General features: G+C 27.1%; 1 protein-coding gene across 1 annotated transcript; it reads left to right on the forward strand.

The window, feature by feature from the left end:
- The first annotated feature begins 200 nt into the window (after positions 1-200).
- LOC132926701 (uncharacterized) lies at positions 201-17,640 on the forward strand. Its single transcript, XM_060991101.1, has 4 exons — positions 201-382; positions 453-794; positions 9,811-10,234; positions 12,893-17,640. Exons 2-4 carry the CDS (start codon positions 547-549, stop codon positions 13,247-13,249), a joined length of 1,029 nt encoding a protein of 342 aa, XP_060847084.1. The 5' UTR covers positions 201-382; positions 453-546; the 3' UTR covers positions 13,250-17,640.
- The last annotated feature ends 2,593 nt before the right edge of the window (positions 17,641-20,233 follow it).

The following is a 20,233-nucleotide window of genomic DNA, read 5'->3' on the forward strand; positions in this document are numbered from 1 at the left end:
GTATACTATGGTATAGTATATTATGACCTATTCTGACTCGGCGGTCCCTGCGAAACGGTCACACTGGACGTGACATCATAATTTATATACACAGTAATAATATAATGTATTTTGATACGCCGCCGCCGATATCGCCGACGCCGCCTACGGTAGTCTCTCTACTATCGATTTAAGTCGTATTGTTGTTGTGTTACGCGCGACCCGGCTCGGCTGCGAACGCAGTACGCGCCCGTCGGCCCGAAAACGCGCACCACCGCCGCACCAATTTTCCACTGGTCTCATCCGGAACGGAAAGCGCGCTAAAGTGCGCGGCGCCACAAGTTGCAGTTGTCAGTCCCGTCGTCGCGACCGTACTGCGTCAAAACAGACACCACTGCACAGCGTATAATACTATTATATAATAATCATATATTACAATATTAGTATAATAATTAAACACGTAATATTATTAGATACACGGCGTTGTCATCGTTGACGAACGGTTAGGTCGCGGTATACACACCGTAAACACCGTCGTGGGTGTTAGTTTGGTCGCGGTCGCACACGATGACGTCCAGCGACGGAGGACTGCAGTCTTGTCGCCGGCAGGACAACCGCGGCGGCGGTGGCGTTGGCCAAAACCTGCCGATCATAATGGCTACCGGCTGTCGGATGCCACGGTCGCCGTCCAGGGACAAGGACTTGGCGTCGTGCGCCGCCTCCAGGACCGCCGCCGCACATCAACAGCCCTACGCCACCACCGCCGTCGTCTTGAACCGCGTTACCAGCTCTTATCCCGAAGCGTTTTTCAAAAGGTATACATTTTATGACACGAATAACTACATTATATCATATGATATTAATATAACGCTTCGTCGCTTTTGGTAGCATTGGAAATCGAGTATTATTGCACATATTGCCCACGGTTTTAGTGGTCAAAGTAGAAACGATAATAGTCTATACATTGTCCGGACATTGCACAGTGACCGAATAAAAGTTTACGATTTCAACGTTTTACACAAAATATTATTATTATAAGCATAAATTATCGTGTTATTTCTATACAAACCTCTACGATAACTTTAAACCTAATAAAATAACCAATCAACTAAAAATATTATACAGAATAACAAATTATTTTTATTATTTTTTTTTTTTGTTCTTAGTTTCTTACGATATGAACTATGAACCACTACTGTGGAACTTTTGTAACTGCACTTGTGTAGTTGTGTGCTTACGTGTACATACCCTTATCTACTCACCCTAAAAAATTGGGTAATTTACACAGTTACACATTATTATTGGAACATTATAATACTACCTAGTGCCTTATGTATGACTAAGGTTTTTTTTTATTTCATTTAACAACTATTCGATTCAATTCACTTTGTTCATTCGTTAATAACTTACCCCCGGAAATTGTGTTCGCACATTATAAGTAATACTAGGGCTTTTAATGCTATACTTTTCACTTTACCCTAATTATTCACAACACCCTTCTTTACCCGTTACGTATTATTCATAATTTGACGACTGTAAATTCTGCAATAGGTAACGGTATTGTGGGTCCATTTTTTTTTAGTTCAGTTTATAGGTTCATTGAGTAAACTCTGGTTGATTTTATCACTCAAAGGTTGTAATAAGTCTAAAACAGCCACTGTTTTCCACACAAATTAGTTGTAAAATTGATATATTACATTACATTATTATATACATTATTAATAATATTGACCTGTAAGAGCACACATATTATAAATTTATAACAATTACATAACATATTACTTTTATAAATTTTGGTCTATAAATGCATTGAGAGAAATCAAATTTTATACAATCTTTTATAATAATAAATAATATGTCCACCATCATAATATTGATATAAATACTAATTTCGTATTTATATTTTATAAAGTAATAATGTCTGACATGATATTATATACACATGTTTATAATATTGTAACATTTTAGGATAATATGGCTAATAAGCAATTAATCATTTTTAGTGCCTATACTTACGTCAATAACTAAGAACAACAAAAATTCCAATTATTCCATACAGCTACGATTTAATTCCAAAAAATGCATAAATTATAATTTATTAATATACTTTCTATGTATATTATACAGCGCTACCTACTTTTAAATAATTTAATTAATTAATCTTTATTATCATGTTCTATAATCAAACCAATTTAGACAACGAAAAGATATTGAACTTTGGAACTATATATGTTCTATGAAATTGGAAAATGTATTACTACCGCCCTGTAAAATTTGGTGTTCTTGACACATAAGTTACCTATAGATAATACGTATGCTAAACATGTTTATTCCATATTATATTAGTGACATTATCAGATTTTAAATACTTATTACAAAGTGATATTTTTCGCATATTTTATCGTTCACTGTAACATTAATTTATGGAGTAAATAGGTACATACGGACAAAATATTATTTGTTAGACCTATTAGTTATAGCTTATAGTACTTATACACAGATAAATAGTATTGAAATTTATTAATTAAGACTTAGCGAAGGTCGCAACGTAATTTATTACTTATGAAACAACTACCTAAATGCGAAATTTATACATATAATGCAGAATACCTAAGTGAATAATGAATAATGAGTATGTTTTTTTGATACGTTTGAAAATTAAAATCCAAAAATGGAAAAATGGTCGATGGAGAAAACATATTTTAATATACCTATTTTATAATTTATATTTTGGGTCTTTACGCATACATTTAACAATAATTATTTAATAAGCGAAACGAAAAACATAGTTTTATTTTATCTAAAACATATCACATTATAATTTATTATTTATAAGTATTAGATCACACACAGGTACCAATTTATATTATTCAGTCTGTAGTCATTAACACTAAACAGTACCTTGATGTTAATTAATTACTATCATTATTAGATTATTAAATGAAAATTTTAAAAATAACTCATTTAAAGTGTGATATATAATACGTCTATATAGTGGTTGTAGAATGTGTAGATCATGTTTAAAAACAATAATCACTATACGGCCATATAGCCTATAGAGTAAAAAAATATTGTTTTTTAGCTTATTATAATTAATAACTTATTAGACATCATGTTGATAAACACGTATAAAATAAACTATGACACACATATTTATAATTGTAATTTTCTGAAACAATTTTTTTTATTAATTTTACTAAATTTACTGTGGGTTAAAATTTAAATTACTTTTTATTTTTCTATATTCTTAAATAATCAATACACAATATGCCATATAGTACACAATAAAGGTAGTTATAATTCATTTGTGACAACATAATCAATAACATATAAGAAAAGTTTCAAGACAAAACTACTCTTCAGCGATAAGTTGAGTGAATTTATTTATAATTTCATTATATCAAAAACTGAAAAATATGTTGCAAATATTTAATTAGATAATTAATAAAATAAAAATGTTGGTTAAGTTAGAATAATCTACGTAAATCATACTTAATAAAGTATGGATCATTTTTAATCACAATATAATTTTAGAGTAACAATAATTTCTACAATTCAGTTCGGTTTCGAATGCCGTTAAGTGCACACGTACTCCGATAGCAATATGCTCGTCACTCCGTTATCTGTTCACAGTTTACTTATACGGCTTTGCCTATAGTCTATATCTCGCTCTAATTATGTCGTTTCAATCTAAAGATAATGGCTCCAAAAATACTAATAAACGTAACCTCTCTTCCTCTTCTCTGTCTCCAAAGACTGAGGAAAACAAATTCAAATTTTTCTGCACTCCAAATCGGTACTCAACTCTTGCCAATGACGACGACGCCGACAACAACTCATCTTCCAACATTGGACAAAATCACAATAGCTCCGAAATTTCAAATCTACCGCCTGTGTATATAAAAGATGTGAGTGATATCTCCTCTTTCACCTCTAGTCTACTGTCTATTCTTAAACCGTCTGATTTCATCTGCAAATCTACTCCCTCTCATCTAATTATCCGCACGCATTTTCGCGAGCATTACAATCTGCTCTTAGGGCATTTAATGGATACTGATACTAGCTTTCATACTTATCAGCCCAAAGCTATTCGCCCGTTACGTGTTGTTATTCGTAATCTCCACCCAACCACCTCACATGAAGATATCATCGCTGGTCTCTCTGATTTGGGACACCACGTCTCCAACGTTCACAACATCAAACGTTTTTCCGACAAAACTCCCCTGCCTTTATTTTTTGTTGATATCAAGTCGAACACAAATAACCTGGATATTTACAAAATTCAATTTCTTCTCAACACCAAAATAGTTGTAGAGAAACCACATCCACGAAAAGGTCCACCACAGTGTCACGTATGTCAGACTTACGGACATACCCGTCGGTACTGCCACTACAATCCACGTTGCGTTAAATGTGGGGAAGAACACCTCTCGGAATCATGCAACAAATCTAAGGATTCTCCAGCCAAATGCGCTCTATGTTCTGGTGATCATACCGCAAACTATAAAGGCTGTTCGGTTTACAAAAAAATAAATAAAAATAAACCCAAAATGTCTCCCAAGGCTCCTCCAACCGTGATCCCGGACGCCCAGGCCAAGCCCAATGCAAGATCCTACGCTGAAGCGGCCGCAAATAATAATCCTACAGTCGATATCGTCACCTCAGTGCTATCTCAATTTATCAACAATTTAAATTCTGTTATCGGGCCACTAATATCCCTCCTAACTGAGGTACTACAAAAACGTTTTACTCCATAGTTCCATCATATATTTTTGTTATCATATTACTTAATTATTATTTCCATTACACGTATATATATATATATATCTAATCATGTCTCAAATTAATCTTTCTGCCTATTGTTTTTAAATTTTAATTGGCTTATTTCGGTATGTCAATTATTTTGCCATCTATTTTATTGTATGTTTAAATATTATCATATTCATTAATATTGTATTCTTAATTTTATCAATATTATGTAATCGTCATATTATATTACTGTACAATTGCATGTAACTGTTGAGCTATAATAGTATATCTCTAGAAGCTAATAAAAAAAAAAAAAAAAAAAAAAAATTTCTACAATAAATCTACAGTATTAAAGTAATATTGAATAATATTGTTGTAAGTAAAAATTGTTTACCTACCTATATTTTTATTTTATTATTTATTGTATTGTAATATATCAATATATATATATATATTTGTTTTTAAACATTTCTTAAAACATATTTTTTAGTTAAGATATTCTAAAACTAAGATTTTTTATAAGCATTGAAACTAAAATTTTAACATAATTTGCAAAATTGCGTAGTTTATCAAATTATTCTCTAGTTAAAAATGTATGAAATTTTTAATATTCATACCTAGGATATGAATATTTAATACAAGGTTCTTTAGAAGTTTTTTTAACTTATATTAAAAAAATGTTTAAGTAAAATTAATTTTTCATAAACGTTTGAAGTTTTATGATATTGGATATTTTTTGTATAATATCTAATTCTTCTTGAATAATTTTTGTTATTTCGTTTTAATTCAAAACTAAATAATCATAGATACTTTAAATTGTCTCCAAATATTTATATTATAATTTCCAAAATATTTTGACACTTTTATATAAAATTGACTATTTTAATTTTTTTGTTTTTATTATATGTGAATTAAAAATTATCCACTAATCCACATAAGTGATTCTTTTATCTGTATACAAATATTAATTTTGTATGTGCATTTTAAGTTAGAGTTTTGATTGGATTTATATTCCATGTAGTATTTCTCAAAAAATCATAATTTTTTATTTATTAGTGGAAGGACATGTTATCCACCAATATTCCATTTCATAAAAACAATAATCTAGAATTTCGTTTATTTTTGGAAACAAATATTAATAGAGATATTTTAAATGAAAATATGCTGTGTAATAATTACGTAAGCAATATTTAAAAATATAAAATAAGAGACGATATAAAGGGGAAATACAATTTTGATTTCATTAGATAAGAACACGAATTGGTTGATGGGAAATATATGACTAATAATATGTCATTATCGAAACACTCCAAACCAACCAATCAAGAAAAGTGTGTTTATTAAATACAGAAATTCTGGAAAAAGCAAATTATAATCAATTTTCAAATTATTCTATAAATTAATGTTCATTAATATTTGACAGTTCGGTATTCGTCGACGTCTTTCTGTCTTTTTGAAGATATACTTTTTTCATCGTCGTAAATAGAGAAAAAAGTGGAATAAATCAAAAATTACTAAAATATTATGTACCTACTTATTTACCAAATATTATGTAAAAATAAGTATATTTATACCAAAATATAAAAAATATGTAAGATGAAATTGGGCTTATTTCAATTGGAATGATCTAAATAATACATATAGTTTAACAAATCAAACATATCTCATTTCAATAAAAAAATATGTATTTACAAAGAAATTCATTCCCTAGATAATATCTATTTATAGTATTTATACTATTTACAGTATTTACACTGTTTAACGGAAAGGGATTCGAAAATAAATAAAAATTATATAATATTGTATAAATATTTACCATTAGTATAATGCTTAAATATTAATAATATAATAGATGTACTTCCAATGTTTTCGGACAAAATGTAAATATACCTACCGACTACCGTTATAATACAATTAGTAAAATAAATAAATTTAATAGCAATATCCAAAAACATATTATTATGAAATATCCTTATTTATTTTGGCTGATAGACCGTCTCTGCTGAGAATAGTTTTTTGTATACATTGATATATAATTGAATTCAAATTAAACCCACTCATAACAGAACCTCACTAGAGCACTCTTCATGTCTAATTTTTTATTAAATATTGTGTAAATTTTAATTTTGTTCATCTATTGACTATTATACTTGACATGCCATTTTGTGCTTCGTACATAATTAAAACAAAATCGAAATCTAAAACAAACTATTTTATTGTGTATGAAGATCTTAAATAATATAACATAGTATAATTTAAAATACTAAAAAATATGTATTAATTATTGATATTTCAAACATTTTTGTCAGGGATGATTAATAATAATCAACATTTTAATATTTATTTATTTAGGTAATTCAAACACAATATGCTATTTGATTATATTAATTTTTACTAACTCAACTAGTATTATTTAACTGGTTTTTTTTGGGAGTATAATTTCGATGATTATTCAACATTCTTTATGATGTTTATATTATTCACTAAATGACCGATGAAGCATTATTACGTTTTTAATACAGCACATATTCTACAAAGTTAATAAAAAATAATTGTATGCATAAATAATATATATGGCATGATAAAGCATAGTTTAATGTGTGAATAGTGTAATAAAAATAAGTAATAACTTTAATTGCATTTTTCAATTAAGTATTAACATCAATTATTATAAATACTACTATATGTAGGAACATATACTAATATATATTAATACATTTATAATCAATGGTATAAGCTAAAATATAAGAGTCCTTGACATAACTAGGTTGATTCAAATTCAATATATTATTTTATCGTTACAATTTGATTAAATTTATTTATCAATAACAACACTAGTGAAAACTCAAAAACAGTAGGTAATTGGTTAAAAATATTTCGCGCGTACCTTATTTTATAAAATTATTTCAATAATTAGACAATTAAAAATAGAACATAATATAATAACAGTCGAAGAATCATAAGAATTTAAAATAAATTATTTATATTAAGGTAAATATTTAAGAAAAACTTAAATGTGTACTGAGATTTCGGATTTGTATCCTTTTATTATTTAATATTTTTAAAGCCATCTAATAACAAAATGACGTAGTTGTTCAAGTTGTTGGGTACCAAATAGTATAAGAATTATTTTAAAATATAAAATATTTAAGGTATTTATCTTATTACGTACCAAACATTGAAATGCTGTTTTAGTCTGAATGAATGCCCAATCATTTTTGTATCTAGTATATAATATTAATACGTAATTAATGCGTACCTACAACACATAGGTATTATTTAAATTTTAAAACATTAATTAGCTCACATTTTAAAAGTAAAATAATTTGTATGTGTTCATATGATAATATGTCAATATATATATATATATAATAATAATATTATCATATTATAATAATGAACTTAGACACTTAGTATATATGATGTTTGTAAACATTTCTATTTTTACTACATTTTTAGCGTAGAAGTTGCGAATTACTCGTAATTCATTATTTACAAACTCGTTTGTTTAAAACTTTTTACATGTATGATAACAAAACTCAGGTTATGTATTTCATTCAAATTTAATTTATATTGTGAATATTTCACATAATTATATATATTTTACTATGCAATCAATACCTACTTATTTTATATTCTGAGCGGAGCTATGAACGTATTGATTTTACAATGATGTGTGTGTGTGCTTTTGTCAGTATACACAAAAAGTAGTGAAAAAAAGACTTCAATCTTCAATTATTTGTGGTTTCTTATAAAAAATTAATCTAGTAGGTACTTTTTAGAGGTCAACATTTTAAATTCATAGTCTTTTGTGTTAATAAAAATCAAATAATCTTAGATATTTTAAATTTGAATAAATGTTTATATTAGCATTTTCTATACATGATAAGATATCCTAAGTTGTTCATTTACCAGTTAAATTTAATCGAAAATAGAAAGTCATAACATTTATTAATACGTATTTAAAATTAAAATTTTTAATTTAAATAAATTTAGTTATTTTGTTGGAATTTAAAGTATCATTCATTGTTATTTGAAACTTTTAATACATATATTTATATTTCATTCACATAATGACATTATCAAATATACTTAGTAATATATGCTGATTGCTAACAGACCATCTTCCAATTATTAGAATCTTTTTTGTAAGCAATGATTTATTATTGAATTCTAATTTAACACATACATTAGAATGACTTACTCTTCAATGGCATAGTACACTAGACATTTATACTAGATAGCAATGATGTTAAATATCAAGCCGAATTCAAATTATTCAGGAAACAAAATACATCAATGTTTTTCATAATTATTTATAACCTAACGTATTATATTTATGTCTCGCAACATAATACCAGAGCCCAGGATCCTCTTATAAATATATCAAGGATACCTGACCATAGTGTGACGTAATTTGTATATATATCTTTTTTTACCAATTGCAAAGAAGGTGCTCCGTTGTAAACGTACTTACTTAAAATTTAATAATTTAATTTAGGTACAATCGTTAATTGGATTCATGTTGGTACCTAGCGTTTTGCTCATTTTAAGCAGTACGCCGGAAGATGTTGTTAACTTGTAACTGATGCTCGTAGGGGAAACTGTATTATATTATATTATACTTGTTGGCTCGATGCAAGAATAAAGTCCAATGTAAAATTTTGACGAAATCGAAACTGTTTGATCAATTTTATTATATCTTTAGCATTTCAAAATTAAATTCCCAAACGAATTTTCATCACTGGATGACTCATTTACTCAAGTCATCAAGTTTTTTTTAAATGTAGTCAAATTATTTTATCTTATTCTATATTTACCTCATAAAAACCACTTGCAGTTATTGTAAAAACATTTCCAGATTTGATATAGTTTAAATAAAAATCAAAAAAATCTCAAACAATAATGATCTTTTCGATTTCGTTAATCGCGGACCTTCTTGCGCCGAGTCATATAAAATGTGGTATACACGTATATAGATCGGTGAAAGAACATATATTTTATAAGTATATAGGTCATATTTACTTTACCGTCCTTACCTATTAAATAATTAAACTATATTATTACATCGTGTCGAAACAGGATGTCGCAGGACATAACGAATTCGGTGTGGTTCGAAGAAGAGAACGATTTGATAAAAAGCTGCGGCGCACTGCAGTCGGCGCTGGGTCTATCCAAGAGCTTCAGCACCAGCGACATCGCTGACGCGACCAACATGGACACCGGGTGTTGGCCCGCGGACAACGATGACGTCCGCATGCCGCACAGCGCTTCCGAGCTGGCCATAAACAAGTTGCGCATAAACTCGGACGTGCTGCTGATGGCCACCACCATGCAGGGCCGGTTGGGCAACACGTCGCGGTCGCTGTCCACGTGCGTGGTGGTCGGCGACATGGCGTCCACGTCGCAGCTGCCGTCGCCGAGCCGGTACTCCAGCTCGTTGCACAACAGCTACGCGCCGTCCGCGTTCAGTCCCACCGACCTCGTGAGGTCCGTCAACAAAAAGGTATATGCGTAAAATGATTATATTTTCAGCACTCCAGTGTGGGTGTGTGTTTGTTTGCGATTGACTGTTAGCATATAAGATTGGCAATCAAATATAGTTATCTGAAATCAGATGATAAATATTTTACATCACATATCACGTATAAATACGCGTATATGAAATCAAGGTAATAAATAAAATTACATAAAAATATCTTTGTCAGTGGTTTCCAAACTTTGTTTTACGCATTTAATGCATTTATAGATATAGTTATAGATATATAATATACAGTGTCCTGGGAGGATTTACACATTGCCGATATCTCTTGAAAAAAATGGAGATATAATATAATTCTGGTTTTTTAATGAGATTCACAGGGAAAAAAACTGGAAATATTTCATGTATTAATTTATTTTAATGTTTTGGTAAAAAAGTCAAAAAAATATATTTTTTTATTTAATTATTTTCAAAATAAATTTAAATAGTCATATTGTAGAGTTAATTTTTTCGAAAATATTGATGTTTTAAGATTTTAATTTCATTATCTCCTGATTTTTATATTTTTTCTAGTTTAAAAAAAAACTGCGAATTATTTAATACGATAGTAGTTACTATCAATGTATCATTGTATCAAACATATTGTGGCTTTTGTGGCCTTCAGTGTGGCTCGCCGCTTGCAATGTTCAAAAAAATATTAAAAATCAGGAGATTAATAAAATTAAAATGTTAAAACGTCAATATTTTAAGAAAAATTAACTCTACAAAATGACTAACTAAAATTTTTTTGAAAATAATTAAATGAAAAATATATTTTTTTCTTAACTTTTTTACCAAAACATTAAAATAAATTAAAACATAAAATATTTGTAGTTCTTGTCCCTTGTGAATCTTATTAAAAAATCAGAATTATGACATCTCCATTATTTCAGGAGATATCGCAATGGGTAAATCCTCATGGGACACAGTATATATTATAGTATTATACTGTTCGTGTTTATTACGGATCCAGTAACGTACCACTTTATATAATGGCTAAATATAGAACTGTTTTACTGTTCAAAACGTCAATATATCAAAATGATAGAACAGTTAAAAATTAGCTAGGTTATAATTTTTTGAATTATCTACTTCCGTGCGATGTGCGTGTCGAAATTTATTGATGTATTTTCCGCGATTTGAGATAAAAAAATTTTCAAAACAACGCACAATAATATGATAATAATTTATACACAAAATAATATTATTTTGTCTGCCACACACATCATTAAATAAAATAATAAGTTTATATTTATATTTTCGCATTTTATAATATTGTTATTTTTGGCGTACCATAGTAGTTTGAAACACATCTATAATAATAACAATATAATATACTTAGTCGTTGATTTGAGGAAAAAACTAATGAGTAATGAGATACTTTAGGTTTTTTGATAGTTTATAAAACGACTGTAGCTGATTATTGAAATTAATAATAAATTGAAATTTAAAAGGTTCACATTCATATTTTATTACATAATTTCATTCACTATGACCCATGGGTATGTGGAAAATTAATTATTTAGCGCACTCATACTTTACGCTTAATGTACCATACTCAATGTACACCTATACGGTCGGGTACTCAATTATTATTAACTGGTAGCATGGAAACTGATACAAAAGAAATGCATGGCTCTTATTACGGCTGCCCAAAAATATGGTCGGCCATATAACTCAGCCATCATATTGAAAAGAGACAAGGGCTCATCAGTTCTGCGGTGTTGACATATAATTTGATATAAAATATTTAAATAACCATAAAAACCACATATTTACAAAATATGCTAATAACCAACCAAGATTAGGGATGGTTAGTCCGAGAGACAGTTGATTCTAAACAGTTAAAATTGTTTGTGTATGTAATGTGTATGACCCGAAAGCAAGCTTGCAGAACGAAAAGATAAATTAATAGTATTATGTTTCAGTTACTGTTTACATATTAATATACCTATTATGATCATCACTCTTTGCTTTTAATCTTTTATTATAGCCATATTGTTAGGATATAGGTATCTTTATTATGTATATATAAATATTGCAGTATTGCCACACCTATAGATATTTAATAAATACGGTCTATAACAACAGAAATTATACATGACATGATATTATACGAATACATATCATGTACTCGTATAACCGGAGCGTATTTTATTTAGGTATTAATCATAGGAAATATATAATTTATATACGTATAAGCGTGGGAGAGTCGTATAATAAAGTAATATATTCAGATAATAATCTTACCTCTAATCATGTACACAGGTCACAACGTAGTTTATGGTTTATCGACAACATTTCTAATAGCAACTGTTAATTTTTGTAAAAACCTCAATCATTTTTAACATATAATATATTTTTGGATTATCTTTTAATTTTTTTTTTTATTAGAAAAGATAAAATATATAGTCTTTAATAATATTTACAACAGGCAATTTTGATGAGATTTACAAGTCATGATGGCGTGTGTGAAGGGAATGCCCATTGACACTACTTCAGTTGGATTACCTTTATATTAATATAGCTGAGGGGAGGTGTTGTAATACCCAAGAACCCCCTCCACCCCGGCTATGTGCCAATTTGGCCCTATATAATATTATAATCATATATATTGATTATATGTATTTGTATCCTCTGTAGGTGCGGCAAAATTATATTCAACGGCGTCTGTTGATCACTTACAAGACATTGGAACGTTTGTCACTGAGCGAATTCAATTTAGACAAGAGTGCCGGAGCCGATCGTGTACCAGAACCACTGCAGCAGTTGTCTGACCGCTATGACGCGACCGCAGCCACCGCAGCCGCGGGTTCTGGCAAATATTTGAGCGTACCGAAAACCGGCGGCAAGCCGCTGTGCCCGGATGACATTGCCGTGTGCACCGACACCATAAAGCGATATCAGCCGAAGGCGTTCACCCGATACGACAGGAACATGTTCATAGTCAACTGGTTGGATAACATCGATCCGCAGAACAACACCACGGAAGATCAATAAAACACACACACACGCGAAATAATATTGATAAATATTATAATAATGATTGAAGGATTTGTTGCAAAAATCAGACAAGTTGACTTTTTAAATTTGTTGGTATCATCAAAAAACAGGCTTATAACTTACATATTTTTTTTTAAAACGCCACAATTTTAGTTTTTTGTTTTTAACAAAAAAAAATTTCATATTTTAAATAAAACAAAACAATGTTCGACATTAATTAAGTTTTGAATAGTGTGTACACATTGCTTTATATCGTAGCAAAAAATGGAAACCAGATAAGTCTATAGCTGGTATTCACTATAAAAATTATACCTACTTATATATAACGGACTAATCTGGATGTTGCACTGACGCTTAGGATATTTTCCCTTTGTTTTAATTTGTGAATAAGTGTATTTTCAAAAACTTGTGTGATTTTTGCAGCAACCCTTTCAATTTAGTCTAATTGTTATAGTAAAATACGCGCGCAACTTTATACGTTATGAGCATCGATATGAATACTGCTAAAAAAAAAAATAAAAAAAATAACTGCTATGTATAATATTATAAACTATTATCTATTTATCAATTATTTAATTATTATCTGATTGTTGTTAAATTTTCTGTGGTCATCATCGCGGTCTTGTAAGACAGTGGTCATCATTGCGCGATCCATATAATATATCATAGGTACAATATTAATATATTATTATGATTACGAACGTGTTATGACCATATTATTTTAGAGCGGTTATTTCTAAAACGATACGTTAAATGTTGTATTGTGTACATAGAGACGTGAGTGATCTTTGTAAACATGATTTTTCACTTCCCGAAGTTATTACATATTTTATAAAAGTAACATCGAGTTTGAACAATTAATTCGTATTTAGGCTCGAGCTTTAAATAATTAAATGTATTTTTCATCTAAACATGGATAACACTAGTTATGTGATACAAACTTGATATTATCTAAGTAAATATTAAAATATCCCCTTGGATTTGCATTAAATTGATGTCTTTTTTATCAGTGGTGGCGTGATTTGTTTTTCCTGTGAAGCAATTAGGTTTCTTAATAAGTACCCACCCACTAATTTTTTCTCACATTTTAAACGATTTCTCAATAATATAACGCAGGAAACCTACTTAATATTTACTTAGGTATAGGTATATCGTTAGGTGTGACTATGGGAGTATAAATTATAAACTAGTCCAGCAGTCTAGATCCTGGAAACTGGAGTCATTGGGATACCCCCATTTTTGCATGAGGCGGCCGCCTCATAAAATATCTATTCACGCTGCCACCGTTTATTAGTAAAATTTGAAATTTAGAAAACATAATATTATGACCACATTACATAACATTTAAATTTAATGTTTATAAATACCTAATCCATGAATAACACAACGAAGAAGGTTATAGGCTAACTATACTCTGTTATTTGTTATTCTAATATTATATGCCCACGTTTCGTTTTATTAATATTAATAAGACTATAACAGTCTGGCTATTTTATTATTATCTATATATTATCCATGAAAATGTCTACGAAAATAATTTGTCCCGTTGATTATTGACTTAAATAACTATATTTCGTTACCTATTTTATAGATTATAATTTTGTTTGATAGGTACTTATCTTAATATATTTATATTTTTATTATTTTGTTGACTTATATCTTATAAAGTGTAACTTGGTAGGTTCAAGGTATGGTTGGAAATCAGTATCATTATATTAAATATGACTGATAAGTTCTATGGACTATGATTAACTTATATACTTACATTAAAATGATCAGTGAATTTGTCAAGAATTGAAAGTCAATTACATAAACATTTTTATTACAATTTTTAATATAATACTATAATACTATAGGCTAATCGATTTACATATATTAAGATTAATGCTAGAATTGGAAAAAAAATATAGATACTCTAAAATGTTTTCATTTTAATAAATGCCAACCAATCAACTTTTATAAAATTAGTTGAGATACGCTCAAATATTTAAAAAACTAATTTAAATATAGTACTATAATGTCTCCTCACATTCTCTATATGACTATATCCAATTCTAGCATTGTACCTATAACAGTATTACGCTTTGATACATTTAGACAAAGACTTGAGAAACTTGTTTTAAGGCATATATTTTATTACAACATGTATAACAAAATAAATAACTAAATACAAATCTAATATTTTAATAACAATACATTGTTAAGAATAATAATATTATAAAAATACCTAAAACATTTTTTTCATATTTAAAATTTTTAGTGAAGCTCATTAATCATTATTATAATATAATTAACTAACAAATACATATAATTTATAAAGTTTGATTGATACTAGCTTAGATATTTACCTAATCTGTATGTCTTTATATATTTTAATTACTTATTTTTTACTTAATATACAGTATGAAGTGGCCAAGACCAATTAGGTATTTAAATCATAATTTTATATCTTCAATTTGTATGAGATTATGTTGGCAAAAAGTTTTAAGTTTACAAAATACGATTTTATATTTTGCTTATATTTTAAATGTATTAATTATATAAATTACCTAAAAGTTTTAAATCTATTCAAAATGCGGCCTTAAATCATGTTACCAATTCAAAATGTTCTATGTATTAAATTTATAAAAATATATTCAATATAATCATCTGACTAAATTGTACCTATACACCAGTTAAATAAGCTTAAAACCATAAAAAATACTATTTTTTTATCTAGGCAATATTAATCCATCATTTGAATTATAATAATAATTTCATCTAATAATACATTTTTAAAAAAATGCTAATCAATTTCTTTTCAACTAATATGACAGTACAATTAATTAATTTACAGTTACCTACAATCTAAAAAAAAAAATAGGAAAATAATATATTATTATGACGTATTGAGCTTTATATATCTTGTTATTTAATAATAATATAATATTGTTTATGTGTCGGATCTACTGTAACCTATGGACCCTAAACCTATATAATAGCTAAGGAGCTGGTAAATCCCATAAATTTTTTTTTTTTAGTTGGGTATGATCTGCTGAGTTTTTTTAATGTTCTATATGTATTGGAAAATATGCTAAATGGATAAAATATTAAATAGGTACCCATATTATTAATTTATTAACTTGGTAATTTTGTAATTTTTATTTAATCAATTACTTAGTATTTAAAAAAATACATTTCCTATTTATTTTTAGATGACAACACAAAAACAATTTTATTTTACAGACCCTGTTGACTATTAACTAACTTTTTTTTTTAACTATTGGGATATAGACTATAGTTTATATGTTTATAAGAAAATAAGAAAATATAAAAGGTAATTTGTTAAAAGTCTACAGTTTTATAACTTGACGTAAAAAGCTTATCAAATATGTTTATTGATAAAATGAGTTTAAATGCTTTTTTATACAAAAACTTTAATAAAATATAAATTAAAAATTGAATTTATTTCAAACGTCATAAAAAAATTGTTTGAAGTTTACCAATAGGTGAACTCTCTCTAATCTCTCCTACAAGTTATCTTTTAAAATAAAATTATAATATTATTATTCTTTTTTTTTAGAATTTGATTACAATATATGTATAATATGTATCTTGATACCTGATATTACAATCAATATTCAATGAAACCACCTACCTGTATATTTCTAAGTTTTTTTATTATTATAATTAAGCCAACATGATTTAACAGTATTGCCTATTTTGGCACTCTACAAAAGTAATCAGTTTTTAATAAAGACTTTTTTAAATTTTACGGTATTTTATAAATCCGTCCATTTATTAAAGAATACATTTTTCTAATTTTTAAATACTCATAACATTCTACTTATATTATTGTTTAAATTATTTTTAAATAATTAACACCTGTATTTGCAATAGATTTATTAAAATATAACACGTAACCTCTATATGAATCCTTTATATTGTATTTACAAAAAAAGTAAAATTGATAATATCATCTGTCCTAAAAATTATCGTGGAAAGTTTAGTATTATTATGTTTTTTGAAGATATAACTTTGAATTGTATACCTACTTAATATTACCTATAACTAATCGCTTTTTTAATTTTTATAATACAGGTATATATTTATTTATATAGTATATATAGATAGTATAGTATAGTATACATACCTATAAATTTGCTTATATTTGATCATTATTGTATTTATTAATTTCTTTATCTCAAATGTATAATATTTGGTTATATTATTGTTATTATTCCTGTATATTATGGTAAATAATATATTAATTAGGTACCTATATCAGTATACCTAATAAAAGGTGGATAAGTTTCAGAAAATGTTATACCTATTGGCTATTATAGTTATGTAATGAATATTGTTAATCATTAAAATAAAATAATTTAAACAATTATAATTGAGCGTAATTTGTTTTAATTACTAATGTATAAATTATAGTTCTAGCGTGAGCAGTGATTAAGGACAAAAAAATGTTGTAAACCAATTACTGATGATTGAATATACAATAATATAATATTATTAATATTCATTTTTAGTACCTATACATATCAGGAGTATTTTTAATTTTAAAATGTTTGATGTAAAGACCATTATGTTCACAATACTTTCATCGTTATATGATCTTTTTTCTATTCGAAATATCTGTGTACTATGCGAAAGTTGGCATTGAAAGATGGCCACTATAAATTAGAATATTCTAAACAATGTATATTTAAAAAATAATTAAATATAATTTATTTTCATTATCATAAACTTTTAAAGCATTTATAATACATCACAATAATAAATAAACAGTCAAAATTATCGTACCATATTTTTTCATTATAAAAGACTACCTATTATGTATAATAGAAACTGTTTTGAAACTATACCAGGTCTCTATGAGGTATAAGTCTATATTATGGACACGGTCACCAACCAACTTATTAAACAATAATTATTTAAATGTATAGAACAAACAGGGCTTATTTAAAAAAATCATTAATTACATATTTAAGAATATATAATAACTAACCTGAAAAAATATAGAAAATGAACGCAATAAAAAATAGGTATAGGTACCTAATTAACATAAATTCACAAAAATAGAAATATTATATTGTGTATAGGTACCTACTTATATATGTCACGTAGATAAATGAAACGGTAATAGATATTTTTATGTACTGCAGCATCATTATCTTAATCAAATTCTGAAAAATGGAATAATTATTATAAGCATATAATATATAACTAGACCTAATTTTCAAATACAATAGTACTTTTATATTTTATACTAAGGAGTGTCTTGTGACGATACAAACATCTTTTTTTTCAAGGGAGATTCATATTTTTTGCTGTAAATTGTTAAGCTGATGTTTTTTTTGAAAATTTCGATAATTTAAGTATCTAAATAATAATTTAACTAATAGGAAGTTTAAGTCGTTTAAGAATTGTTAAATGTACACAGTAAGGTTAATAGTTTATAAAAATTAATTCAAAAAACTATAAAATATACGTAATATTTAATGTATGTTGTCATTTAAAAACCGTTTACAATTAAAAATAGGTACTAAATTAAATTTTATTTTTTCCAATAATATTGTGTTATTACTTCAATTTATGTGAATTTTTTTTTAAATACATAGATTAACCTAGAAAATGAATAGTTAGTTAAGTGATAAAACTATATAAAATAATCATAATATATGGCTCAATAATTTCGTTCACATTGAACGACATAAAATACATAGGTACCTAATATGGCAATATTTATATGGATATTATTATACAGATAAGTATTATATTATTATATCTCAGCACGACATGTATTAAGCGATATTAGTAATCGTGTATACTGTAATATTGTATAACTATTAAGTATTAACTATTAACTATAGTGGTGAGGATACGGTAAAATTTACGCACGTGGCGTAGGCATGTCGCACGTGTGAATAAATTGAATAAGCTTTTACACGGTATCACGAAATATAATTTATAATTTATATTTTTATGTATCTACGTTGTACTATGTATTACACTTATACCTAACCAAGGGCGCTTATAGTAAAGGTTATTAAGAGCAGTTACTCTCAAGCAAGGACTTATAATATACAGTTTTAACTTTTTAATTCTTCTGACAAATGGTTATACAAATATAATAATAGTATAATGTTAAAGACTAGTTTACTGATTTAAGAGTAAAGAAATTGTATTTCAAATAGGTATTGATTTGAATTAAATTACGATCAAATATTATTAATTTTTAGGATAAAAGTGTGTTGAAATTAGGTAATATTACAAACGATGAGAATTGCAGATATAGCGTAGGTATTACTTACCGTTATTACTCAGGAAAAAAAATCCCATTTTCAAAGAAAAATAACTATAATTAAATTATATCCAGGCTTGAATTTAAAATAACGAGAAATATAATCATAAAAATATCAATATTTCTATCTTTGAAACTTATAATTTTTCTTAGTTAAATATATTACCAAATTATACTGTAATTTTAATACATTTTTTTTAAGTTTATGATATTTTATCTACTATTTAAGAAAACGTTGTAAGATTTAAGACTACTTTAATACAGCACTATATTTATCTTATTAAAAAGGATACCTAATTTTGTGTAGAATTAATGGTAGACCATATAGACTATATTAATGTACAGATTACAGACATACAACGATATTTATTTCTTTAAATTAAGGTAAAAATTCATTAAATTTGTACAACGTTTTCATTGAAATTATGTTTTTATATGATGAAATATGTGATGGCTTTAGTAGGCACTAAAATTAAAATTAGTTTTAAGTAGAGAAATTTAAAAATTTGAAACTAAAAACATAAATGTTAAAGTGAATATAAAAAATTAAATAACTTTACGAAAAATTTCGAAAATATGTAAATTGCTGAGAGCAATATTAATAAAACTAGTTGTCAATATTTTTAAATTGAGTTTTATTTTAATGAATGGTAGATTTCAAAATAAAGAACTGTTCTAATAAGCTAGTT

This window comes from Rhopalosiphum padi, chromosome 3 (genome assembly GCF_020882245.1).
Source record: "Rhopalosiphum padi isolate XX-2018 chromosome 3, ASM2088224v1, whole genome shotgun sequence".
NCBI classification, from domain to species: Eukaryota; Metazoa; Arthropoda; class Insecta; order Hemiptera; family Aphididae; genus Rhopalosiphum; species Rhopalosiphum padi.